The sequence below is a fragment of the Eschrichtius robustus genome, chromosome 12 (genome assembly GCF_028021215.1).
Source record: "Eschrichtius robustus isolate mEscRob2 chromosome 12, mEscRob2.pri, whole genome shotgun sequence".
Classification (NCBI taxonomy): domain Eukaryota; kingdom Metazoa; phylum Chordata; class Mammalia; order Artiodactyla; family Eschrichtiidae; genus Eschrichtius; species Eschrichtius robustus.
The window spans coordinates 40,018,190-40,043,153 of NC_090835.1; the positions used below are offsets into that span (position 1 = coordinate 40,018,190).

General features: G+C 56.6%; 3 protein-coding genes across 14 annotated transcripts in view; 2 read left to right on the forward strand and 1 right to left on the reverse strand.

The window, feature by feature from the left end:
• Nucleotides 1-495: 495 nt before the first annotated feature.
• TMA7 (translation machinery associated 7 homolog) lies at nt 496-4,288 on the reverse strand. The gene is made up of 5 exons (XM_068559159.1): nt 4,241-4,288; nt 2,805-2,968; nt 2,645-2,726; nt 2,475-2,562; nt 496-860 (listed from the first exon to the last, which is right to left on the reverse strand). The coding sequence occupies exons 1-5, from the start codon at nt 4,286-4,288 to the stop codon at nt 826-828; spliced, it is 417 nt and encodes a 138-aa protein (XP_068415260.1). The 3' UTR covers nt 496-825.
• CCDC51 (coiled-coil domain containing 51) lies at nt 2,895-11,317 on the forward strand. 4 transcript variants are annotated; one of them, XM_068558408.1, is made up of 5 exons: nt 2,895-3,039; nt 3,386-3,443; nt 8,273-8,592; nt 9,638-9,802; nt 10,344-11,317. In XM_068558408.1, exons 3-5 carry the CDS (start codon nt 8,281-8,283, stop codon nt 11,097-11,099), a joined length of 1,233 nt encoding a protein of 410 aa, XP_068414509.1. In that variant the 5' UTR covers nt 2,895-3,039; nt 3,386-3,443; nt 8,273-8,280; the 3' UTR covers nt 11,100-11,317. The 4 variants fall into 4 exon arrangements, with proteins under 4 accessions (XP_068414509.1, XP_068414508.1, XP_068414510.1 ...); XM_068558407.1 differs by lacking the exon at nt 3,386-3,443; XM_068558409.1 differs by lacking the exon at nt 3,386-3,443 and having other exon boundaries at nt 8,394-8,592.
• A 194-nt stretch (nt 11,318-11,511) lies between these two features.
• Nucleotides 11,512-24,964, forward strand: part of PLXNB1 (plexin B1) — a 29,103-nt gene continuing 15,650 nt past the window's right edge. For 4 of the 9 annotated variants that reach the window (XM_068557982.1, XM_068557988.1, XM_068557987.1 and 1 more), the window contains exons 1-11: nt 14,308-14,387; nt 18,506-18,558; nt 19,625-20,737; nt 21,467-21,649; nt 21,928-22,056; nt 22,183-22,283; nt 22,579-22,711; nt 22,972-23,128; nt 23,435-23,543; nt 23,620-23,728; nt 24,143-24,823. In XM_068557982.1, coding sequence (XP_068414083.1) covers nt 19,631-20,737; nt 21,467-21,649; nt 21,928-22,056; nt 22,183-22,283; nt 22,579-22,711; nt 22,972-23,128; nt 23,435-23,543; nt 23,620-23,728; nt 24,143-24,823 — 2,709 coding nt within the window. In that variant the 5' untranslated portion in view covers nt 14,308-14,387; nt 18,506-18,558; nt 19,625-19,630. Of the gene's footprint in view, nt 11,552-13,468; nt 13,615-14,156; nt 14,244-14,307; nt 14,388-14,650; nt 14,970-18,505; nt 18,559-19,624; nt 20,738-21,466; nt 21,650-21,927; nt 22,057-22,182; nt 22,284-22,578; nt 22,712-22,971; nt 23,129-23,434; nt 23,544-23,619; nt 23,729-24,142; nt 24,824-24,964 lie in introns of those variants that run through there. The other 5 variants (XM_068557983.1, XM_068557991.1, XM_068557985.1 and 2 more) reach the window with 5 other exon arrangements.

The following is a 24,964-nucleotide window of genomic DNA, read 5'->3' on the forward strand; positions in this document are numbered from 1 at the left end:
ACAATAATTTAGGTGAGGGATTTTAGGGTCAGAATGAAGGTCTGGTGGTATAAGAGTAAATATGAAGGGTTCAGATTTAATTTTGCTGATGGGTTGAATGTAGAGTATAAGAGATGGGAACCTAGCAAGGACCTTTCTGAAGCCCTAGTGGAAATGCAGACCTGGGGGCTTCAGAGTAAGCTTAGTTCTTACAGACTTTTAGGAATCTCTCCTTTTTCCAGTCTTTTTTCCCCTTCATAACACGTATCATATGTATTTGTCCTGCTCCCCTCCAACAACAGAGAAGTTCCTTGACAAGAGGAATTGTTCACTGGTGCATGCCCGGCTTGCACAAGCAAGACTCCTTACATGAACAGATGAACAACCCCATTAAAACAAATACTAATGTGGATGTCATAACAGAAAGATAGATTTTCTTCCCAAAGTACAAATTCTTCCACTAATCTCATGTAATATATTCTGTTGGGTATACAACCACACAGAAAACAACAGCCATTTCAAATGAGTTGGTTTAATTCCAGGTGGTACAGAATTCAGGACAGAACAAGAACCTAAGAACACACTTTGGCAGGATTCTGGGCTGCGTTTATGTGGATCTCATAGCTAAGGTAGAAACGGCTGAGAAGAACTAAAGACGAGCCACTGTGTGATTTATTTATTTTTTTACAAAAGTTTATTCTTAAATGTACAATAGGTTCCAAGACAACACTTCATTCTAGCTATAGGTGGCAACAGATGTTATGGCAGGGAATCCAGATGTTTAATCCAGATGTTTAAACAGGAATGGAACTAAGGATCATCATTGCCTCAGGCACAAGGGACAGCTTACTTTTTGCCAGATTTCTTAATTCCACCTGTGGCTGCAAAAGGAAAAAAAAAAGTCTCATCCAGGGAAAAAGACAGCTCCATGGTTGAAGCCCCAGGGTCCTGATAAGGATCCTAATAAGGCCCAGCTCTATGTACTGGGCATTTTTTTGGACACAAGCATGCACAGGGCTTCCCCAGTATTATCTATTCTGGGCAAAAGTAGAATGAGAATAAGGCAGGGCACGAGTAATGGCTGCGCACTGGTCTGGATCTCAAGTGTGTTGTGTATTTCAGACGGGCTCACTTAATCCTCATCCCCTGTCAACCCATTTTACAGATAACAAAGTCTCAGTGTTAGGTGTTGTTCAAAGTTATAAACTGGTATGCGACAAAGCCAGGATTCCAACCTGGGTAGCCTGACTTCCAAGTCCATACTCTTGCCACGTCACACCACATCAACTTCTATATTATGATCCTGGGATCTGATTTACTCACTACCTTTATTTTACCCAATTTACAAATGACTGTATTTGGCACACGGTAGGTAATTTAACAAAACAGTTATAGAATTAAGTATGCCTAATATAGAAATGAAAGTCCTAAAGAGCTATGACAAAATAAACCTCAAAAAAAAAAGTAGATGATGCTCAATAAGAAACAAGTAAAAAAAAAAAAAAAAAAAAAAAAAAAAAAAAAAAAAAAGTAAAAAAAAGTAAAAAAAAGTAAAAAAAAGTAAAAAAAAAAAAAAAAAGTAAAAAAAAAAAAAAAAAAAAAAAAAAAAAAAAGAAACAAGTAGTACAGGATTTCACTGAGGGTTGGCCTTCTCCCCATACATAATCACAGATTAAGGGAAGGTGCAAGATACCTCACATCATTCCAAAAAGGAATCTCAATATCTAGAATCTCAGCGCTGTGTGGGTACACAAAAATGACTCAAACCCACTAGAATAGAGGTCTTGGGAAACCCTGAATGACACTCCCACCATTCCAGCCTTCATTGTCCCTAGGGTGGCTCAGTGATCCAATAGGGTATAGATAACTCTTGAGAAAATAATCCTATTTTGATGAATGTAAACAGGATTTAAGAAGCACAAACTACAATGACTGACGGGTTTAAAAAAAACTTTTGATATGTAATCAATTCCTCTTACACAAAGGCAAAAAAAAGGCAGAATCGTAGAGAATTAAGTTAAAAAACATACAGCACAATAATATGCCAACAGACTTGGACTTTATCCATTAGACTAGGCGCATCCAGCAGTGAAAAGACTCAGGATGCAAAAGTATTTTGCTAGTTTTAACAATACGATTAGTAAATTAAGAAATGTTACAAGCAACAAAGAAGCAGTGAAATACGAATTTGGAGCAAGAAGCTGTAGAGGATATCTGCAAACTCAACTGTACGAACGTGTGTCTGAGATATATAAATTTCTTTATTTCCATTTCTGCCACTTCCCTAAGCAAGAGAAGCCCATACTGGGTCTGGCTCCCGCCCCCTCTCCCGCTGCTGCGAAACCAAGCCTGGCTAGGGCCGTCCACTGCAGCGGACACCAGCAACAGAGACCTCGCAACTCACCAACGAGGCAGGACACGGACATGCTCGGGCCCGTATCCAGACTGATGCTCAGGCGTTTGTCCGGCTAGAGCTCTACCCCGCCCTCACTCACCCAGGGGGCCTTTCCCCGCGGCCTTCGCTTTTAGCTCCTCGAGTTTCTTTTGCTCCTCTTTCTGTTTCTGCTTGAATGCCTTATCTTCCTACGGAGAGGGAGAGCGGGTTCACTCCCGGCGGATTTCTCAGACCCTCCGCGCCCGCCCACGCCTCTGCGCCAGCCCTCACCTCGTCCATCTCCTTGGCTTGCTTCTTGGGCTGCTTCAGGGGCTTCTTCTTGCCACCTGCGTGCGACACGAGCACGCTCAGCCTGGCCCCCGCCGGGTCCCGTCCCTCTCCGCCCCGCCCCGCCCCACCCCACCCCACCCCATCGTCCCCGCACACTTACCTTCGCGGCCCGACATGGCGCCTGCCGCCCCTTCCCCAGACCCTGCCACCGGATGCGGAGCTTCCCGTCCCACCCCCTGAGCCTATACCTCCATGCGGGCCCGCAGATTGGCTCCTGGTTCGGAAGTTGCGCTCCCGCTGCCGGAAGCGGTCCGGAGGCGGGCACTAAAGTGTCAGGGATCAACTGAGTGACGGGCGCACCTTTGGGGTTGCGGCTCCGGCGCAAAGCCCACCAGGTACTGGGGAGGTGGGGTGTCCTGCCCGGGGAGGATCCAGAAGCCGCGAACGGTTTTTAACCGCAAGCGCTAAGCCTGGGACCGTGCACGGGGAAAGGACTGCAGGTAGAGGGAAGGGTTTGTGCAAAGGCCTTGAAGCTCGGCGCATTCCTTACAGTGTGGCTGGTGGGAGATGCGAGGGAGGCAGCAGAAATGGGCGGGGGCTAGACCACCTGGTTCTAGAGCTTTGGAGGCCACCGGAAGGAGCTGGGGTTTTATAATATAGCCCGGGGTGCGATATTTTGCAAATTCTGTTTATTCATCCAGTACGTTTTTGTTGAGTGTGTACTATATATATGTACTTTAGGCACTGAGGATGCAGCAGTGAACAAAACAGTGCTGGCCCTGGCAGAGCTGCCGTTCTGGTGGGTGAGACAGGCTATCAGTAAATAAGTGAAATGCATACCACGGGTCATGTGATATGTGCCTGGGGAAAAATAAAGCAGAGAAAGTGGTTAAGCAGTCCTGGGGTGGGAGTGGACAGCTATGACATTTGAGTAGGACTTGAAAAAGAGAAGGGAGCAAGCAGTACAGATAACAGGTGGTGTGAAGCCCCTGAGGTGGGAATAGCCTAGCATGTTCTAGCAACATAAAAGAAGCTGGGGGCTTCCCTGGTGGCGCAGTGGTTGAGAATCTGCCTGCCAGTGCAGGGGACACGGGTTCGGGCCCTGGTCTGGGAGGATCCCACGTGCCGCGGAGCAACTGGGCCCGTGAGCCACAACTACTGAGCCTGCGCGTCTGGAGCCTGTGCTCCGCAACAAGAGAGGCTGTGACAGTGAGAGGCCCGCGCACTGCGATGAAGAGTGGCCCCCGCTCGCCGCAACTAGAGAAAGCCCTCGCACAGAAACGAGGACCCAACACAGCCAAAAATAAATAAAAAAAAAAAAAAAAAAAAAAAAAAGCTGGGAATTATGTGAAGTGAAAGATATGTTAGCTAACCTTGTTATGGTAAACATTTAGCAGTATATACATTTGTCAAATCATCACATTGTACACCTTAAACTTTTACAATGTTGTGTGTCAATTTTATCTCAAAAAAACCAGGGGAAAAAGGTCCATGTGACTGGAGCAGAGTGAGGAAAAGGAGACTGGTGAGAGGAGAGAAGAATGAGAGCCAGGAGGTGGATGCCCTGTAGGTCATGGAAAGGATTTTGGCTTTTACCTTGAGAGAAATGGGGAACCGTTGCAGGCTTTGAGCAGAGAGAGACATGGTCTGACCGTGTTTTGAAAGCACCACTGCCTGCTCTATTGACAGTAGGGGCTAGAGTAGAAGCAGGGAGACCTGTCAGAGGCTCTTAGGGTAATCCAGACAAAAGATGTCGGTCGTTGGGACCAGGTGATAGCAGTGGCAGGGGCAAGAGGAAGAGGGATTCTGGATTTAGTTTCAGAGGTGGAGGTGGCATTTGTTAATGGATTGGATGTGAGGAGGGAGAGAAAGCAGAGTCAGGGATGATATGAGAGTTTGGGCCTGATTGGTTTCCATCAACCAAGATGGAGAAGGCTGTGGGAAAGGCAAGTTTGGGAGAGGAAGATAAGATCCCCATCAGCCTTCCAAGCAGAGACATGGAGTGAGCAGTTCGATAAATGAGCCTGGAATTCAGAGGAGAGGTGTGGGCTGGAGAGGTCCGATTATAGTTTGTTTGGTTTTTATTTATTTATTTTTGGCCACGCCACGTGGCTTGCAGGATCTTAGTTCCCTTACCAGGGATTGAACCCGGCCCTGGCAGTGAAAGCACCAAGTCTTAACCACTGGACTGCCAGAGGATTCTCTGTTTGTTTTTTAGTAATAGCTTTATTGAGATATAATTTACATACCACACAATTCATCTACTTAATGTGTACCATTCACTGGTTTTAGTATATTTACAGTGTTGTGCAACTATCCCTACAATCAAGTTTAGAACTTTTTTGTAGATGATTTTTCAAGCCACAGGACTGGATAAGAGAGGAGCCTGAGGACAGGGCCCTGGGGCACTGTGTGGAGGGGTTGTGGAAGGGAGTGGGGACTGGAAGGCAAGAGGAGAAGGTGGTTCAAGAAGGAGGGAGCTATCACGAGGCTCAGGCTGCTGACAAGGCAAGCGAGATGAGGACGGAACTGATCATTGGGTTTAGCCACGTGGACATGACCTGGACAGGAGCAGTTCAAGTGGCCTGGTGGGTGTGAAGGCCAGATCAGAGGGGGGCTGAATGAGAATGGGAGAAGAGGAACTGGAGACAGCTAGTGCAGGCACTTTGCCAAGGAGTAAAGAGGAGCAGAGAAGTGGGGCAGTTGCTGGAGGGAGTGTCAAATCAATTAGTGTCTGAGGAGGGGAGAGGATATGGGACCTGGGGCACAGCTTGGCCTTTCCTAGAGCAGGAATTATTCATCCTGAGGAACAAGAGAAGGTGGGGATGAGACAGACACTGGCAGGTGGGAAGGTGTGGTAGGAGTTTATGGAAGTTCTCTTCCAATTTTAAAATATTTTCTTGGTGAAAAATGAAGCAAACCATCAGCTGTACAAGTGAGGATGAGGTACTGGTGATGGAGGTTTGAGGAAAGGGCAGTTGGTAGGCGATAGTCATCTGGATGGAGTAGGAGAATGGATGTGGAGGGGCAGCGTCCTGAACTGGGCGCAGGGCCTCTGCTCATTTGGCCCTCTGTCCACCTGTCCAGCCTCTCCACCCACTCTCCTCTCTGCTGCACAGGTCACCCTTCAGATTTTAGACAACTTCAAGCACTGTTCCACTTTGTCTCTGTGCCAGGAACATCTTCCCTTTGCTGGTTGATGGGCCTGTGAGATATCTAAGTGAGGAGGAGCCAGGAGACAGGCTGGGGTGGGCGGCTGAGAGGAGGGACTAGAGTGGGGGAACAACTTGGGATTCATTGGTGTGTCCCCTCAGGAAGCCAAGTCCCTGCTGTCTCCAAGCTTATGTTCTAGTGAGGGACGAGGCAATACATGAAGAAGGCAATATATGTGTCTGATGGAGAAAAAGAAAGCAGGTAAGGTGGCCAAGGAGGGAGTGGTCAGGAAAGGCCTTATCAAGAGGTGATATGTGAACAAAGACGTAAGTGTGAGGTAACTGGACTTGTGGAGGAAGAGCGGTCCAGGCAGAGGACATGGCAGGGCACAGACCCTGTGGCAGGATTGTGCTTAGCGTGGTGAGGATGCTGGAGTGGCGTATGTACAGGGATGGAGAGAAGGAAGGGGATGAGGGCTGAGAGGACCGGGGCTTGTTGGCCAATGGCAGGACTGGTGTGCATGCCACGTGACCGGGGAGCTGTCAGGGGGTTTTGCACCGAGGGAGGGATGTGATCTGACTTACGAGATAACAGAGCCTCTGTTTGCCACGTGAAGAACGGCTGTGAGGGGCAGGGGAGGAAGCCATGACTGCGTAGGAGGCTGTAGCTGTCTTCTCTGCCAGGGATGAGTGACCTTCCTGGGGTCCAAGATTGGGCTGCTGATAGAGGAGGAGCCAGGAAAGGAGGCTGAGAAGGTCGGAGGAATCTGAGGGCGGTGGTGATTTCAAAATGAGAGGGTGTTGAAAGCTGCAGAGGTATTGGAGAAGAAATCTGAGTAGCGCCTGCTGGATCTGACAAGGTGGAAGTTTTGCAGGGCTTCAGGAGAGCAACCTTGGTGGTCGAGCAGGATCAAGAGAGAAGAGGGCTGAAGAAGTAGTGATGGACAAGGGGGATACCTTTCTGCTGAGCATTGCTGAGGAGGGTGGGTGCTCTGCTTTGATGAGGGGTACACCTGCAGGATTGTTGTGAGGCCACAGCTTGTGTGCAGTGGTCACTGGCCTTGAGGCCTAGGAGGCTGGCCCAACTGCTGGGCCATGGGTGGCGTGTGCTCCCTTGGGCCTTAGGCAAGGGGCACAGGGGTTTGGGTGCAGCACCAGCTTGGAACCACTGTCACAGAGATGTCCCCTTCTGTGGCGCCCAGCTCAGGCTTTTGCCAGGAGGCATGCCCCTACCCAAGCAACTTTGTTTTCAAGAGGGTCTGAGCTTCTCCAAGCATGGCACCGTGGGGAGGAGGCTGGGATGCTCATCGCCTTACATCAGGGATGGTCCTTTCTTTGTAACTGGAGCTCTTCTAGCCTGTCTTCCTGTCCCCTGCTCCCTTTGCTTACCTCTCTCTCTGGCCTGGTCTTTTGGCTACCAGGTGTCACTCTGACAGCCAGAGTCAGTACTTGGGGGCAGGGGTGGTTTGGCCAGACCAGGGTGCTCTGGCCCAGGTTTGCCCCGGGAGCATGGGTCACCTGGCCCTCTCTTCGGGGTCCTCAGAATTCACTGCTGCTCCTGGGCTCAGGCCAGGCCTGACTGGATAATGGGAGACTCCCTGTGCTGTTCAGGTAACAGAGAAGTAGGACTGTTGGGGCCCAAACATCAAAGCAAGGTTGAAAAGGGAAAGATGAAAGAAACTTAACCTGTTGGGCAGTTACTGAGGTTGGAAAGAAGGAAGAAAGCTTATGGAAAGTGAGAAATGTGAGACTGGGAGTTGGTCACCCGGAATGTCTGGGCTTGAAGGGCAGAAGGAAAGTTGGTGTGAACCTAAAAAAGCTGTCCTCTATGAAGAAATCTGGGTTGTTTTGTTTTGCTTTGTTTTCCCCCGGAATTGTCTTTTCAGAGGAGAGCTGAGGAGAGAGTTTTCTGCCTTGGGACATGAACGACCTGTGTCCTAGAACAGAAGCGAAACTGCTTCCCCAGGGTTGAGGCAGCCCTCAGGGAGTCTGGGAAGCTGGTTTTGATAGTCATTTATAGAAATCTTTCCCCCAAATCCCCTCAGTCAGTTCCAGTTTCCCTAGGAGTCTTTGTGAATCTTTGTGGGGGCTCTGTTAGCATGGACACAACGCAGGTTTAAGAATTTTCTTTGAGATTATCAGAAAACTGGACACCAGGATTCTCATGCAGATCACAACAGAGACCTGGGGTTGTGGGAAGGTGGGTGGAATGGGAGGATCTGGTTCATGTGGCGTCACGGAGAGAGGTGGAAGGCCTGAGCTCCTAAATATGCTCTTCCCTGACATGCTCCCTTGTCTGGGGGCACCTGGTGAAGCCTGACCCTGGTGGCTGCCATCTCTGGGCCCAACAGAGTGCTGCGCAGTTTGGACTTTCTAATGGAAACTGTTCAGTTCAGAACTGTCCCTAGGACTTGAGATCTGACTTAAGCCCAGCCTTTCTTGGCTGTGAGCTGATCTCTCTGGCATCCCCCCACAGATCTCCCGATGACAGGGTGCAGCCCTGTGTTGGCCATGCGGCACGTCGTGGGTGTGTCTCCCGTACTGGTGCGGAGAGGCCTCCTTGGAAGGGACCTCATTATGACCAGGACTCTCTGCAGCCCAGGCCCCAGCCAGCCCAGCGAGAAAAGACCTGAGGAGGTGGCCCTTGGGCTGTACCACCGCCTCACAGCTCTGGGAGGAGCCCTGGGGCACAGCATTCAGCAACGAGCGTCCTCCATGGCCAAGACTTGGTGGGACAGATATGAAGAGTTTGTTGGACTCAGTGAGGTTCGAGAGGCCCAGGGAAACGTGACTGAGGTGAGGAGGGTAGCTGGGGTGGTTGGCCCTGCCCTCTGACCTGGGCAGTGTGGCCTGGAGGCTCCTGACAAGTAAATTACCAGCCACAAATGCTGGGAGGCCACGTCCAGATTTGCCTTTTCTTGAACACATACCACTAGGAGAAGGATCTGACTCGTTTCTCACATGACAGCCTGGGTTTGATACTACCGGGGTGAAGGGCCCTCCTCTCTCCCATGAAAACAAGTTGTTGTGTATGCTATGTACCAGTGAGTCCCGGGCCATTAACATCCTTTCTGTTAGGACAGCAAACACTTCCTTCATTGACTGCTTGGGGGTTGGTGGTGAGAGTTACCTGGAGGGTTGCTGCATTACAGTGTCCTCAAAGCCCCATGTGTGATTGAAGCATCCCTCGTGAAAGTAGAAGCACTGGGAAACATCAGACTGTGAGGTGGGAAGAGCTGCCTGTGGTTGTCAAGTCCCTTGTGGCAGTGGAAATGCGTTCCGCCATCTCTGTTCCCACTCCCACCTAGGCACAGACCAGTGTAGTGGGGTGGGAAGAACCTGGGGCTTAGCCGGAGGTTTTGAGGCACAGTGCTGTCTCTCCCCTTGGAGGCCATCACTTTGGCTGAGCTGGGGTTTCTCCGTCTCTTGAATGGAGGCCAGGGCAATGCCTGTCATGGCGTTTGGCGTTGTTGGGAGGTGTAGCTAAGGTAACACACATGAAGCCGATTAAGAACATAAGGGCCTTGCTGTGGTTTGTCAGAGTAGAGTCAGCTGGGTTTGGTGGACACAGATTATATGCATCTTTAGCTATTTTCAGGTTTCTCAGGGGCATGTTATTTCCACTTGAACGGACAAATCCGGTGATTCTGATGGGCGGGGCCTGGGGCTACACTTTGAGGACCACTGGGTGAGCCAGGATTATGTGTCTGAGGGACTCTCTTTCCACCCTTTGTACTGACACCCCACTGACCTCTTCTCAGCCCAGTCTGGTTGGGAATGGAGCTGAGTCTGTGCGGGCATGGAGAGAAGGGGCAAATGGCCTCTGTTGTTCTCTCTGCAGGCAGAGAAAGTGTTCATGGTGGCTCGAGGGCTTGTCCGGGAGGCTCGGGAGGACTTGGAAGGTCAGCAGGCCAAGCTGAAGGAGGTGAGGGACCGCTTGGACCGCATTTCCAGAGACGATAACCAGTACCTGGAACTGGCTACTCTGGAGCACAGGATGTTGCAGGTGGGCACCTTCCTCATCTGGAGAGGGACCCTAGCCTGGCAGGCCATGGAGGGGCGAGGTGGGAGCCCTGACTAGTTAGGGGGTCAGACACCTGGTGAGGAGGTAAACCAGAAGCCCCTGTGGAGGGACTGGGCCCCAGGCTTCCAGAGCTTCTCCACGCACTTTGTCCTGGAGTACTGGGATCAGTGGTCCAGGACAGTATAATCTGGACCCCAGATTACTGAGGAGGGAGCACCATGCAGGAGTCTGGCCCAGAGAGTGCCAGACACTTCCCTTCTGTTAGACACATTCTGTAGACACCACTGCATGTCCGGCCAGACCCAAGACTGCTTGGGGAGGATAGTGCCACTCACCTTGACCACCCCCAGTTCCTTTGCTCCTCCCTCCTGACCAGGCTTATGCTACCTTTAATCATTCAGCGTGTTTATGGAACATGTAATCTGTGCCAGGCGTGAAGCTGAGCCCCAAGGACATGGTAGTGGGATATCTGCTGGTGGCTGCTGGGCCAGGTTGCTGCTATATGACAGCTTTGCTTCTGCAGGAGGAGAAGAGGCTTCGTATGACCTATCTGCGTGCCGAAGACTCCGAGCGAGAGAAGTTCTCCCTCTTCTCTGCAGCTGTGCGGGAAAGTCATGAGAAGGAGCGCACTCGGGCTGAGAGGACCAAGAACTGGTCCCTCATTGGGTCAGTCCTGGGGGCCTTGATTGGTGTGGCTGGCTCCACCTACGTGAACCGTGTGCGGCTACAGGAGCTGAAGGTCTTGCTTCTGGAGGCTCAGAAGGGGCCTGTGAGCCTCCAGGAAGCCATCCGAGAACAGGCGTCCAGCTACTCCCTCCAGCAGAGGGACCTCCATGACCTCATGGCAGACCTGAGGGGCCTGGTGCAAGCTGGGCCTGGGCAGAGCTCTTTGTCCCAGGCAGGTACTTCCCCCACCCGAGACAGAGACACAGATGTCCTTTCAGCTGCCTTGAAAGAGCAGCTCAGCCATTCCAGGCAGGTCCATTCATGTCTAGAGGGTTTACGAGAGCAGCTTGATGGCCTGGAAGAGACTTTGAGCCAAGTGGCTGGGGTGCTTCAGCTTGCAAAGGCTGCAGCGCACCCAGGCCTGGTGGAGCCGGCAGATGGGGCCCTGTCTGGGTCCTTGCTGGAACAGGGGAGCATGATCTTGGGGCTGTTGGACATGGAGCAGAGGCTAGAAGCCCAGGTCAACAGGAACACCATCTATGGCACACTGGTCACCTGCGTGACATTTGTGGCCATCCTGCCTGTGCTGTATATGCTGTTCAGGGCCAGCTAGCCCCTGGACCCACCTCCAGAGGGAGGAGGTATGGATGTAGATTTAATTAGAGAATGAAGCAATGAAGTGAGCCTTCAGGGGTGCACTCAACCTCAGCCTGAGTCTGTGTGGCTCACCAGCAGACATACTTTGCTTTTTAGGCAACACTCATTTACATTAACTATTGAAAATTTGTGCTAATGTCCAATTAAAATGTCTTTAAGTTTGTCCTATTTAAAGTAATTTGTTAGACTGAGTTTTGTCCATTGAAAATTGAGATTTGGGACTCGAGGGTTGGGCCTGGAAGTAGGGTAATCGCCCCCTTTTAGTTCCTCTCTCATCTCTTGGTCTTGCCCCCAGTTCAGGACCATTTTGGATGTACTTACCGCTTGAGGCCTGGATTTTCATTTTGGATTTCCTGGCCTGTCCTCCACTTGCCCAGCCCTCCTGTGTCACGTGGCCCATGATTTCCAGTGAGTAAAACCTAGCCTGCTTCCCACCCATTGGTGACCATGGTTACTGCCCCTCTTCTGGATCACTTTCTCTGCCATGTTGGGGAAAACTTCCTGTTTCTAACACTGGAGGAATGATCAGAGGAGAGCAGGGAAGAGAGATTGGGGGAATGGTTGGTAAATATTGCTGGGGACATAGTTACAGGGATTGGCTGCCAGTCTGGTTCCCTGGTGCAGAGAATGCTTTGGGCAGCACCACTCGGGCTGGTGTTGTCCCACACACAGCCTAGGGATGACCTCTACAGCCTTGGGCAGAGCTCAGCCCACCAGCAGTGTGAATGGTGAGGCAGTGATGGGGAGGGACCTCCCAGAGGTGGGAGGTGCAGTTTGGGGGGCATGGAGGTGGACTGCCCTGAGAACCCTTTACCTCTTCCTTTTCAGTGGAGAACAGCAACCTTTGACCTCCTGGGTAAATGGCCATGGGTGGCCTTGTGTGTCCTTGACTAAACAGGAGCAGTGGGGAGGCACTCGGCTTGCACTGTGGGTCTGGAGAACCCACCCTCCTTTCAGGGTGCACTGAGGTTGTGTGCAGGGTCTGCAGATAGGGGCTTCTGTGGGCTGGGCAGAGCTGACTCACAGCAGAGGCCTGTGGAGCCAGAAGTGCTTCCATGAGATGCCCTCCCTCTTGGGAGCCTGTGCTCAGGCCTGGGCAGTGGGCATGGCCCAAGTAGCCCCATGGGTGATGTGAACCTCTGAGCCCCTGGTCCCTTGATCATTTGGTCACTGTATCCACGGCATTGTTTTCTTTTTGTAATGGATTCCCCAGGAGGGTGTGGGATGAAATGACCTCTGCACTTGGGATGTTCACCCTCCTGATGGGTAGGAGGTGACTTGTCTGTGTATAGGTGAGGGGTGTTGTGGGGTTTGGAAGTCCTAGGTCCCCCTCTGCGGTGAGGTAGGTCCTAAAGGGTGTGCACTTGAGTGAATGGGTCTGGGGAGGGGAGGATTCCAGGCACATGGAGGGGGTCCCCCACAAGCTGCACAGCCAGGAGCGGCAAGGTGGGTGAGGGCCTTGAGGCACACCAGCTTGGCTGAGGTGGTGATGGGTGTTGGGGAGTTGTGGAGCATAAAGTTAGAGAATGAAGTGGAGGACCCAGAGGGCCACTCTGATGTCCAGAGGCCAGGGACGAGGGAACCAGGGAAGGGGTGCCATCCTGGTGTGGACAAGGTGCTGAGTCCTGGACCCAGGTGTTGGAAGAGAGGGTGGAGGGAAGGGAGCGAGCCGAGGAGTTGGGGAGGGAGAATTTGGAAGGCAGAGTCGGGTATATGAGAATGATTACAGACTCTTGATGGGTGGCAGGTGGGAAGAGGGTGCCTGTGATTTAGCTCTTCTGACAGCAGCCAGTGTGGATGACCTGAACCTTCTGATTGAGGCTCCCCCAATCCTGTGGAGGCTCTGGGGGCTTCCAGAGTGATCTCTGTGTGACAAATTTTGCCTTCCAAGAGGCTGTCCCAATGGCCATGAGCCAAAGCGCTCCAGAAGTCCTAATAGGATGGGCTAGGTCCTGGCTCCTGAGTTTTTGCAGTGGGCAGGGCAGGGTGTGAAAGGCCCAGCAGAGGGCACACCTGGGCCTCAGGAGAGAACCCAAGTGTTTCTCCCTTGGAAGGCCCAAGTATTTGCAGGTGAGGGAGTCCTGACTTGCCCAAGGCTTCTCAGTTTGGGGCGGGCCCAGGTACGGGTCTGGAAGGAAATGTGCCCTTGCTTGTGCACTGTTGCAGCGGTGTGCCCTCCTTTAACAGCCGGGCTAGGTGTGGTATCACCTCCACTTGGCGGTCAGCAAATAGGCGTGTGTGTTTGGGGGGCAGGGGTCAGGTTACTTGGCTTAGTGATGGCGCAAACCCAGGCCCAACCCCAAAGCCTGCGCTCTTCCCGCACAGCCAGAGGTGGGGGCCGGAAGGAGAGGTCGGCTGTTTGGGAGTCCTGGGAGTAGGGCCGGTGGGCAGACCTGGTGCGGTGCGGAGAAACAAGGCGCCTAGGAGTTCAAGTTGGAGGAGGACGACCACAGGAGCCAGGTATTGGACAGGTAAGAGGGAGCTCGCGGCGCCGCACAGCGGGGGTGGTGGTTGGCGAACAGGCGGGGCAGGTGAGGGGCGTGGGTCCCACCCGGCGCTGGCAGGCAGGTAGACAGGCAGAGGCCGGGGCGCAGTACCACCACACCTGGGGTGCAGAGCGCGACCCCCGGTCCGGCACCTCCCATCCCGGAGGGCTCCCAATTCCGGTTCCAGCGCGGCGCGCAGGTGAGGCCCGGCGGGACTGGGCGGGGTGGGGCAGCCGGTCCTTGGGGCTCCCGCTCCTCACCCTCCTCCCGCCGCCGTCCGCGTTGCCCTGGCTACCACCGTGGTGCAGCCCGCCGCCGCCGCCCCCCCCCGACCCCTCGAAGGAGGGGTGTAGTCCCCCGCCCTCGGCAAGTGCAGAGCCGGGCGGGCTGGAATGCGGGGTCCCGGGCGGCTCGGGGCCGCGCGCCTGGCTCTCCCGGCTGCTTCCGGCCTGGCCTGGGCGGCGGGCGGGGGGAGGGCGGCCCGGCGGGCGAGGGGGGGAAGGAGCGAAGCCGGGCCCGGCCGACGCGGCTTTGTCTCCTTTGTTCCCAGCGGTGGCAGCGCCGCGGCGGGAGGGGCGGGCAGCGGCCGCAGTTTTCCGCCCCTCGGTCTCCGGGTAACAGCTGCGGCTCCGCCAGACCCACCTCCGGGGGTGGGGCGCGGGGGGGCGGGGGGAGGCCGACGCCGCGCGCGCAGATCTCGAGCCCGGAGCGGCCGGCGCCCGCCTCGGCGTGCTAGTCCTGCGGGGCCCGGCCGGGTGGTGAGTGCGGGGCCCGGGGCCGGGGCGGTGGGACCGGGGCGAGGCGGCGCATCCCCGGGATGGAAGGGCCTGGAGCTTCGTTGCCGCCGGGCCCGGGCAGCCCGTGTGAGTGGTGGGCGGCTTCGGTCCTGAGAGTTGGGACCATACTTCTCCGCGCGAAGGGAAACTCTGGCGGCTCCGCCTGTAACGCGATTGGGAGACAGAGGAGGTGGAGCTGCTCCTCCGCGCCCCCTCCTCGCCGCCGCCGTCGCCGCCGCCTCAGTCCGGGACCAGCCGGCCTCTTCCCCGCCCTCCCAGGACCACTGGTGGGGTCCTTGCCCTTGTCGGGGAGGAGGGAGGAGGGTCGGGGAAGAGTCGATGGGGAGGTCGAGGCTTCCCCTACGTAGTAACAGCCCTTCCAGGCTGCGCTCGGAGCGACTGACAAAAGGCAGCCTGTAATCCCCCTGCCACGCACCCCCAGAGGGGAAGCCCCAGCCCCCCACCCCCCGTAAACGGACGGTGGGTGATTGATGAGCACTCCTTGAGTCCTCACCGGTAAATGGTGGACCCTCACCCCCACCCCACCTCAACACAAACAACAGGGTAAGCACTGTGCCCTCCTGCGCTGTCAATTAGTAACTTCTCTTGGGTGGACCCTGGGAGCAGAGCGAGGGCAGAAAGGAAAGGCCGGTTTCCCACTAATCCCCGCGACTCGGTGAATGAGGGCTGGGATATGAACCCTCTCCCAGTTTGAAGGGCAGAGTTTATAAGCCCTCTTGGTTGGTGAGGACAGCCCCAGGAGGGCGGGGAGAGGTGCTTGCTCTTTGCAGACAGAAGTTAGGCAGCCTTGGGCCCTGCTGAAGCGGTCCAGAGAAAGGTGGGCCCAGAAGAGCTAGGCTTTGGCTGTGACTCTGGCTGGGGCTTGAGATCTGGGGAATGGGCAAGAGATCCTAGCTGTGTAAGTTGGGGACCTGAGGCCCAGCTCCAAACCAGCCTTTTCAGTCTGCTCTGGCCTGGTCATTAATAAAAGTGGGGCTGACACTGTGTCGTCCTTCAAGAAGCCAAGTGGCTTGGAGGGGGTTGTGGGCTCCATATCTCCCCTGCTGGCTGGGTTTTCTTGGCTGTGAAATGAGGGTTCTTTCAATATGTAAGGAGCACCTGCTCTGTGCTAACGTCTGTCCTGGTTACTGGGGCCTCTGAATCAAAAGTCACATTCCCTGCCTTTAAGGAGCTTCAAGAGTGGGAGCGTGGAACAAGGAGAAGAGTGGCCTTGGTTGGTGCCACTAATGCCAGGCACACACCATATCACGTTAAATGGTCAGAGCAGTCCCGCCTCCCATTCTCCAGATGGGAAACCTGAAGCTTAGAGAGCCCAAGGCAGAGCTGCAATATACACCAGGGTGGTGGCTGGGGATGTCCACCGACCATGTGCAGTGGGCTCCTCAGGAGCCTGGGGGGGGGGACAGGGAAGGCTTCCCTGGGAAGCCTTAGCGAACAGGCGGGGCAGGTGAGGGGCGTGGGTTGGGCACGATGGTTGGGCACCAGATGGTTGGGCACCAGAGTTAATGGGATAGAGAGGGAGTGGGCATGGAGGAGTGTGAAACAGCCTGCAGTTCAGGCTGGCAGGAACGAAGAGCATGTGCGGGGGAGCACTGGCATGGATCGCACAGGAGAGCGTGTGGACTGGAGGGCCTGACCTTTATACTCCGGGCCCTGGGGTGCCCCAAAGACTCTGGAAGGAGGGATGTACTCCGATTCTGCTTGGAGTTCCCCTGAGGTGGGAGGGGGTAAGCTGGAGGGGCTGGGAGCTGCTCTATGGCCGGTGGCAGAGGTTAAGTGAAATATGTGCCCTTTTTTTTTTTTTTAACACTTTTATTATTTATTTATTTATTTATTTATTTTTTGGCTGTGTTGGGTCTTCGTTTCTGTGCGAGGGCTTTCTCTAGTTGTGGCAAGCGGGGGCCACTCTTCATCGCCGTGCGCAGGCCTCTCACTATCGCGGCCTCTCTTGTTGCGGAGCACAGGCTCCAGTCGCGCAGGCTCAGTAGTTGTGGCTCACGGGCCTAGTTGCTCCGTGGCATGTGGGATCTTCCCAGACCAGGGCTCGAACCCGTGTCCCCTGCATTGGCAGGCAGATTCTCAACCACTGCGCCACCAGGGAAGCCCTGCCCTTCTTCTTTTTGTCCTCCTCCTACCCATGGTATGTGGGGAAGGGTGAGGGTTGCTCTGCCCTGTGGCAGTGATTGAAGAAGCCTGACACTTTTCCCAGCGTGGGTCAGCCTCCAGTATCCTATGTGGCCTTGCCAGGAGCTGTTCTGAACCTGCCCATCTGCTTCCTGTGGGCCACTTGACCCAGCTGTGGTTTTACATTTAGGGGTTGTCTTGGTTGCTGCCCCTTGAGGGCTGGAGAACTTTGGCTTGAAGTAGGCGCTGAGCAAATGTTTGTAAGCGAATGATGGGTCAGACCCTCTGCCAAGGCTCATCCCTAGGCGGGAGGTGGTAGGAGGGACTGAGCAGTGGCTGAGCATGGGAGATGGCCTCTGCCCATCCTCAGGCAGACCCTGTCTTCCCAGAGGAAGAAACTTTCTCCTCCCATCCCTTGGAAACAAGGTGGGGGGCTCCTGGGAAGCCTGGCCTTGCCACAGTCCTGGGCTTCTCGCCGGGTTCACGACTCTCCCTGCCGCCCCCCTCCTCCTACCCCCTCGGTGTCAAACAGAGGCTGCCTTGTTCCTGCTCCCATAGAGCTGCCCTGTTCTCTGCACACTAAAAATGGAAACCCCCAAGCTATTTTGGGAGCACTGCCCAGCCGGGCCGTGGCCACAGTACTCTGCTTCCACCGGGCTGCTGGACCCTCCTCCAAGCCTTACGCCCAGCCCTGCTCACTCTGGGCCAGCCTCAGGAGCACCCTGCCGGGAGACTTGGCTGGAAGGAGCCAACCTGGACCCTGGGAAGCTCTGGGAACAGAGTGAACAGGCAGACTGGCAGCTGGGTGGTGGGAGGGGCTGGGCCATGCCGCCTGGGCACAGGCAAGTAGGGGAAGTGTCTCAGCTTGGGATGCATGGCCTGTCCCCTGCGCTTTACCAATCTTGGTGCTCCTGGCTGGAGACCATCCAGGTCTGGGAAAGGTGGTGTCATGGTTTCCTGGTCTCACTTGGCTTCAGGTGGAGCCTGCAAGGAGGGGTCTGTGAGGAGAGCAGGCACTCAAGGCCTGCGAGGGTCCTGGGGATGTGGGGCACATCTAGTATGGTGACTTCCTTTAGGACAAGCCCCCCTGCCCCCCACCCTCCAGCCCTGCTCTGCTCTGACCTGCAGGAGAGGAGATAGCAAGAGATGGCCTGGCTTCTGCAGCCCTCTAGGACTTAGGGCTCAAACCAGGGAAGTGTGCGTGAGTCTGTGTGTGTGGGGTCTGAAAGTGGGTGGTGGTGTGTATGTCTTGGGTGGGTGGGTGTGTGTGATGTGCCTGTGTGGAGTGCATGTTTCTTTGTGTCAAGAGTTTGTCTCTGTGGACGTGTCTTTGTGCAGGTGTCTAAGTGCAGGTGGGTAGCGTGTCTGTGTGGGATGTTTGCCTGTGTTTCTGGGTATGTGTCTCCGTGCGGTATGCACAGGCTGTATGTGCATGCATCTGTGTGTGTGCTCGCACCCATGTGTTTGTGTGTGGGTGTGTGCATGCAGGGTGGGTGGTATGTATGCTTCTTGGTGTGTGTGAGCATGTGTCTGCTGATGTGCTGGTGGTGGTTTTGGGCTAGGCTAGCCCCGGGCCTGTGTGGAGGGTATGTACCGGGGTACCCTGATGGGGCAGAGTTTGGGCAGAGGGTGAGGATGGGAGAGTGCCGAGAACGGGCTGCGGGGGAGACAGGACTAAAGTGGGGGCCTGACTGGGCCCTGCCAGCCGCGCAGCTCCTTCCTAGCTGCCCTTTCCCAGGCCCTGAGGGTGCTTGGTTCTGCTGCCCTCCCCCTCCCTGTGGGCTCTGAGGAGGCGTCCCTGTGGAATGTGTTTGGTGGCCGAGGGCCAGGCTGGGCCCAGCTCCACCAGCAGACTGGGCAGCCGGGAGAGGTACCTTTGTGCTGCCTCCATGGTGGGGAGCCTACATGCCTGCATCCGAGCCCCCAGCTTCATGCTCTGCTTTCTCCCTGGCTAGGTGACTCTCACACGGGGCATGCTGTTGTCTCCTGATCCAGCTGGCCTTGCCAGGTGAGCCTGACCTCACACCTAGGTGTCTGGGAGCAGTGTGACTCCCACCTCTGCTGAGGGCTCTCCAAGGTGGGGTCTAGCTAGCCTTTTAGGCCCTATACCTGGCAGCCTTTTTTTAAAAAAAATTATTTATTTTATTTATTTATTTTGGCTGTGTTTGGTCTTTGTTGCTGCACGCGGGCTTTCTCTAGTTGCAATGAGTGGGGGCTACTCTTTGTTGCGGTGTGCGGGCTTCTCATTGCGGTGGCTTCTCTTGTTGCGGAGCACGGGCTCTAGGCGCACAGGCTTCAGTAGTTGGGCACATGGGCTCAGTAGTTGTGGCTCACGGGCTCTAGAGCACAGGCTCAGTAGTTGTGGCGCACGGGCTTAGTTGCTCCGCGGCGTGTGGGATCTTCCTGTACCAGGGCTTGAACCCGCGTCCCCTGCATTGGCAGGCGGATTCTTAACCACTGAGCCACCAGGGAAGCCCTCCCTGGCAGCCTTAACCCCCCTCATCTCTCTGGCCCGTTGGTTCTGTGGTTATTACCCTTCTGGATTCCTACCCTGAAAGGCCCTTCATCCAATTCTTACCCTACTCTAACATGCAGGTGGCCCATGAGGCCTTGCCCTCCCTTTTTCTGCCCAGGAAACTGGCATCCATGCAGAGGGTGCCTTTCTCTCTTTGGGGTTCTGGGTCCCTTCTTCCCATCCCATGCTCTCCTGCCCCTTCCAGGCCCTAGTCCCTGGGAATGGGATGTTTCCCATGTCTCTGCCCCTTTAGCCTCTTACCCTTGGACCCTGTTATGACATAGGGCAGGGCAGGGCAGGGTGAGGGGTGTGGGGTGCAGGTCTCGTGAGAGAGTAGTGCTTACAGAGAATGGGCAGTGTTGAAGTGTCTCCTGACCCCTTGCTAGTGTGTGGTCCTGGGGTCATCCTAACCACAGTGCCGTCTAAGCCTGGTCTTCCCTGCTCCCCCCTCCCTGAGTTAGGAGGGGCGTCTTGGCAGTGTCACAGTCCTACTCCTCACCAGTGGTCCCACGGTGCTCAGGTGGCCACATGAGCCCTGCTCAACCTCTCTCCCTACCAGGTGACCATGCCTGCCCTCGGCCCAGCTCTTCTCCAGGCACTCTGGGCCGGGTGGGTCCTCACCCTCCAGCCCCCACCACCGACTGCTTTCACTCCCAATGGTACACATCTGCAGCACCTGGCGCGGGATCCCACCTCAGGCACCCTCTACCTAGGGGCCACCAACTTCCTGTTCCAGCTGAGCCCTCAACTGCAGCTGGAGGCCACTGTGTCCACTGGCCCTGTGCTAGACAGCAGGGACTGTCTGCCACCTGTGATGCCTGATGAGTGCCCTCAGGCCCAGCCCACCAACAACCCGAACCAGCTGCTCCTGGTGAGCCCTGGGGCCCTGGTGGTGTGTGGCAGTGTGCACCAGGGGGTCTGTGAGCAGCGGCGCCTGGGGCAGCTCGGGCAGCTGTTGCTGCGGCCAGAGCGACCTGGGGACACCCAGTATGTGGCCGCCAACGACCCTGCCGTCACCACGGTGGGACTGGTGGCCCAGGGCTTGGCTGGGGAGCCCCTCCTCTTTGTGGGGCGGGGCTACACCAGCAGGGGCGTGGGGGGTGGCATCCCTCCCATCACTACCCGCGCCTTAAGGCCGCTGGACCCCCAGGCCGCCTTCTCTTACGAGGAGACGGCCAAGCTAGCTGTGGGCCGCCTCTCCGAGTACAGCCACCACTTTGTGAGCGCCTTTGCACGCGGGGCCAGTGCCTACTTTCTGTTTCTCCGGCGGGACCTGCAGGCTCAGTCTCGAGCTTTCCGTGCCTATGTGTCCCGTGTGTGCCTCCGGGACCAGCACTACTACTCCTACGTGGAGTTGCCTCTGGCCTGTCAAGGGGGCCGCTACGGGCTGATCCAGGCTGCGGCTGTGGCCGTGTCCGCGGAGGTGGCCCGGGGGGAGGTGCTGTTTGCAGCCTTCTCCTCGGCCGCTCCCCCCACTGTGGGCCGGCCCCCGTCGGCAGCTGCCGGGGCATCTGGAGCCTCTGCCCTCTGTGCCTTCCCCCTGGATGAGGTGGATCGCCTTGCTAATCGCACACGCGATGCCTGCTACACTCGGGAGGGCCGCGCTGAGGATGGGGCCGAGGTGGCCTACATTGAGTATGATGTCAATTCCGACTGTGCTCAGCTGCCCGTGGTGAGTCCTGGCACCGCCCAGCCCTTCCCTGTCTCTGAGGCCACTGGCCAGGCATTTACTGATCAGGTCAATGGATGTTAAGTGATTCCTTTGTGTCTGGGCGATGGAAGGGTACCTTACGGTAAGAGTGGCATTCAGGGGGACAGAGAGCCAGCTGTGCAGGGGTGGGTTTGGACCAGGTGCTGAAGGGATGGCATTTGTGTAGGTGGACTGAGAGGGCATTTGAAGTTCTAGGGAATGGGGCAGGGACCCAGAATGTAGGGGGGATGGAATCTATTGTTTCAGGTTCTTGAGCGAGAGAGGCAGGTGAGGTTGAGACTTGTTTGGCTCTAGTCTCAGGATGGATGAAAAGGGTAGAAGCCACATATAGGGGGACTGAGTCAGTGAGAGGTGGGAGGGGACCCAGGTTAGTAGACCTGGAGAGGAGGATGCAAGCTGGAGAGGCTTTGGAAAAGTGGTCCAGGAGAAGGCTGAGGGCATGAACTGGAGGAAGCAGCTCCCAGGCCAGGGATGGGAGAAAGTGGGGCCCCAGACATGTGGGGATCAAAAGAGGGGGACAGAGCCGCTGCAGACTGTGGAGGTAAGCCACTGGGGCAAGGCTAAGGATGCAGCTGTGGGAGAGCCAAGAGCTGGCAGAGATGCTGGGAGAAGGGGTGGGGTTGTCCAGGGAGGAGGGGCCAGGGGACATTATCCAGGGAGGGCCTTATTTGTGCTTCTTGCTGCCTGCAGGACACCCTGGATGCTTACCCTTGTGGCTCAGACCACACGCCCAGCCCCATGGCCAGCCGTGTCCCCCTGGAAGCCACGCCAGTTCTGGAGTGGCCAGGGGTTCAGCTAACAGCCGTGGCGATCACTGTGGAAGATGGACACACCATTGCTTTCCTGGGTGACAGTCAAGGGCAGCTGCATAAGGTGAGTCCACAGGAGGTACTGGGCCCTGCCCCAGGATCTGGAGGCGACAGGCTGCTGGGGACCCAGGCTGGGCAGAGCTACTCCTGAGACCCCTGGGGCTGCAATGTGAGATATGTGATGTGCCCCTGGCCCTGGCTGGGAGAGATGACCTGTGCTCCTCTTTCTGGGGCTGGGTGGTGTGACCTGTACTCTCTAGGAGGAAATTCTACCTGTAAATTATTTTATTGGGGTGAGAGGGGAGGGCCTTGGGCCTCAGACCCTGTGGTCTCTGATCTCAGGTCTACTTGGGCCCAGGGAGTGATGGCCACCCGTACTCCACACGGATCATCCAGCAGGGGTCTGCGGTGAGCAGAGACCTCATCTTTGATGGGGCCTTCGAGCACCTGTATGTCATGACCCAGAGCACGGTGAGTGCCACGCGCCAGCCAGGGAGGGCATGACTGCTGGGAGGGGCCTCGGGGGAGCTGGGGGCCTGTATGTGGGGAGCCACTGGTGCTTGGATTGTTGACCTCAAGTCCTCTTCGCTGCTGTAGCTTCTCAAGGTTCCTGTGGCCTCCTGTGCTCAGCACCTGGACTGTGCATCTTGCCTGGCTCACAGGGACCCATACTGTGGGTGGTGTGTGCTCCTCGGCAGGTCAGCGCTCCCCCGACCCTGGCCCCTTCCCCAGCCCCACTCCAACCCCAGCCTCATGCCCTCAATTCTCCTGCCCTGTCCAGGGTTCCTGGTCCTTGGCCCTTGACTCTCAACCCTTGACCCCTGGATGCCCCAACGCCCTACCCTCACCCCTATTCTCCACCCTGACTTGCCAGGCATGTCGTGGCCGACTTGAGGATCCTGCCCAGGTCCCTAGGATTGTAGGTGTCCCTGCCCCATGAACTGCCAGTGGCCCTGTGAGGGTCACAGGTGGACACTGGTCATTCTTGCCCAGGTGCAGTCGCCGTTCCGAGTGCTCTCGGGGCCGGGGCTTAGAGCGGTGGCTGTGGAGCTTCCAGCCTGAGGTGGGCTGTCTGCGAGTGGCAGCCTTGAGTCCTGCTAACATCAGCCGTGAGGAGAGGAGGGAGGTGAAGACCGGAGCAGGCGGAACCCTGGCTGGGGGGAGCTCTGGTGATGGGTCGAAACCTTGTATTTTAAATACCATATGGCCTTGCCCAAGTCGCTTCTCTGGGGGCTCCGCTTTCTCCGTTACTAACCCAGGCTGGAGGGTATTTGTGATCACTGGGGGTTGGTGGCCGCTGGTGCCTGCCCACACTGGGCGCCTGTAAACGGAGCCCTGATCTGTTGCCCAGTGGCTCCAACAGCGTGTCCTGGCCTCTCTTCGCAGGTTTTCTTGTCGGTACCTGATCTGCCACCCCTGTGGCCAGGGGAGTCTTATTCCTGCCACTTTGGGGAATACCAGAGTCCTGCCCTGCTGACCAGTTCTGGTGTGATGTGCCCCTCCCCAGACCCTAGTGAGGCTCCAGAGCTGCCGAGAAAAGCCGGTGGGTGAGGGAAGGAGCCAGCCCGGGGCCTGGGAGCCCCACTCTCCTCCCATCTTGCTCCAAGGGGTGTGATCAGGATGAGGCGTGAATCCAGGCAAAGGGTCCTGAAGCGATGCCTTTCTCTGAGGCCCCCCTCTGGTCCCCAGTCCCTAAAGTCCCTGTTTTCTACCCTGTGGCCTGTGTTCCCGACCCTGGGTACCCCTTCCTGGTCGGAGTGCTAAACCCACCCTGTGTGGTCTCGGACGTCAGCTCGGGGTCTGAGTGCCCCTCCCTGCTCCTCAGCCCAGCCCGCTCCTCCCTCTGCAGACCACGTCTCCGTGAGCCTGGAGCTCAGGTTTGGCGCCGTCGTGATTGCCGAGGCTTCCCTCTCCTTCTATGACTGCATGGCCGTCACCTTGCTCCGCCCATCTGCACAGTGAGTTCCTCACCCCGACCCCCAGCCCCCGGGCTGCCCCGTGGCGATCCCCACCCCATGGCTGTGCTCTGTGCAGGTGCCAGGCCTGCGTGAGAAGCCTCTGGGGGTGTAACTGGTGTGTTTGGCAGCACCTGTGCACACACAAGGCCTCGTGTGATGCTGGGCCCATGGTGGTCAGCCGACAGGTGAGCCCAACTCCTGGCCGGGCCCCAGGGGGGTTCGGGCTCCCCATTGTGAGGGTTTCTCTCATGGCCCGGGGTCTGTGTGTCTGCCTGTCCCGGGTGCTCTGTCGTGAGCACCTGAGCTGCTGTGTGTGATGGACTCACTGGAGGACGGCTGTCAACGTCCCACCTGTTTCGGGAGAGGACGTTTGTAGCTGAGAGGAGGGGAGGTCTGGCCTCGTGCCCCACCTTGGCACAGATGCCATAGACGCCCCTAGAGCGCGCCCTCCCCTTCCCCTCTGGAGAATTAACGGGCTGTTTTTGTTTCTCTTTTCCTTGGTCTCCTTTCCTCTTAACACACCCTTTGCCTGCCTGCCGCCTGCTCCCGCACCTGCCTGCTGAGCGGCCCTTCCTGTCTTTCTCTGCCTCCCCCTTCAGAGCCCGCCCCTCTCCCGAGCCCCTCCTGCAAGAGACGCACCCACCTCCTTCCCACCCACAGCCCCCAGGGCCACGGTCACCCCGGTTCCTTACGCCCTTCCCGTGGACACTCCTTCCACAGCCACAGCCTTGGATGTTCCCCCCGGGGCCAGGCCTTCCCTGCTCAGCCCCTGGGAGCCGTGGGCAGGTCCCGGCCCCACACCTGCCTCGGCTTCCACGGGCTCACCTCTCCATGAGGCCCCTCCTCCTCCCAGCCCCCGCCAGAGGCCTGGAACCGCTCTCCCTGCCCCCACGGCCTTCGGACCCATAGCCACCGCCGAGGACCTCTTGGCCTCACACCCATCGCCCTCAGACGCAGCAGCACAGCCCCCCGCCCTTGCAGAGCCTGGCCCTGAGGCTCTCCCCTCTGCGGTACCCCTGGACCAGCCCCCCGGCACGGCTCCCGCCACCACTTTCCCAGGGGCCGCTGGCTCCACGAAGCCCGCTCTGGACTGGCTCATGAGAGAAGGCGGCGAGTTGCCCGAGGCGGACGAGTGGACGGGGGGTGACACGCCCGCCTTCTCCACTTCCACCCTCCTCTCAGGTGATGGAGACTCTGCTGAGCACGAGGGCCCTCCCGCCCCCCTCATCCTCCTGTCCAGCCTTGACTACCAGTACGACACCCCTGGGCTCTGGGAGCTGGTGAGACCCGGCCCAGGAAGGAGGCCTCAGGGGAGGGGATCGGGACAGATGCAGCCTCTTGGCCACCTCGCGATTCTGCAGGGGAAGGATGGAGGGGAGGGGGGTGTCCGCTGCCTCACGCTGGCCTGGCCCTGGGGTTCT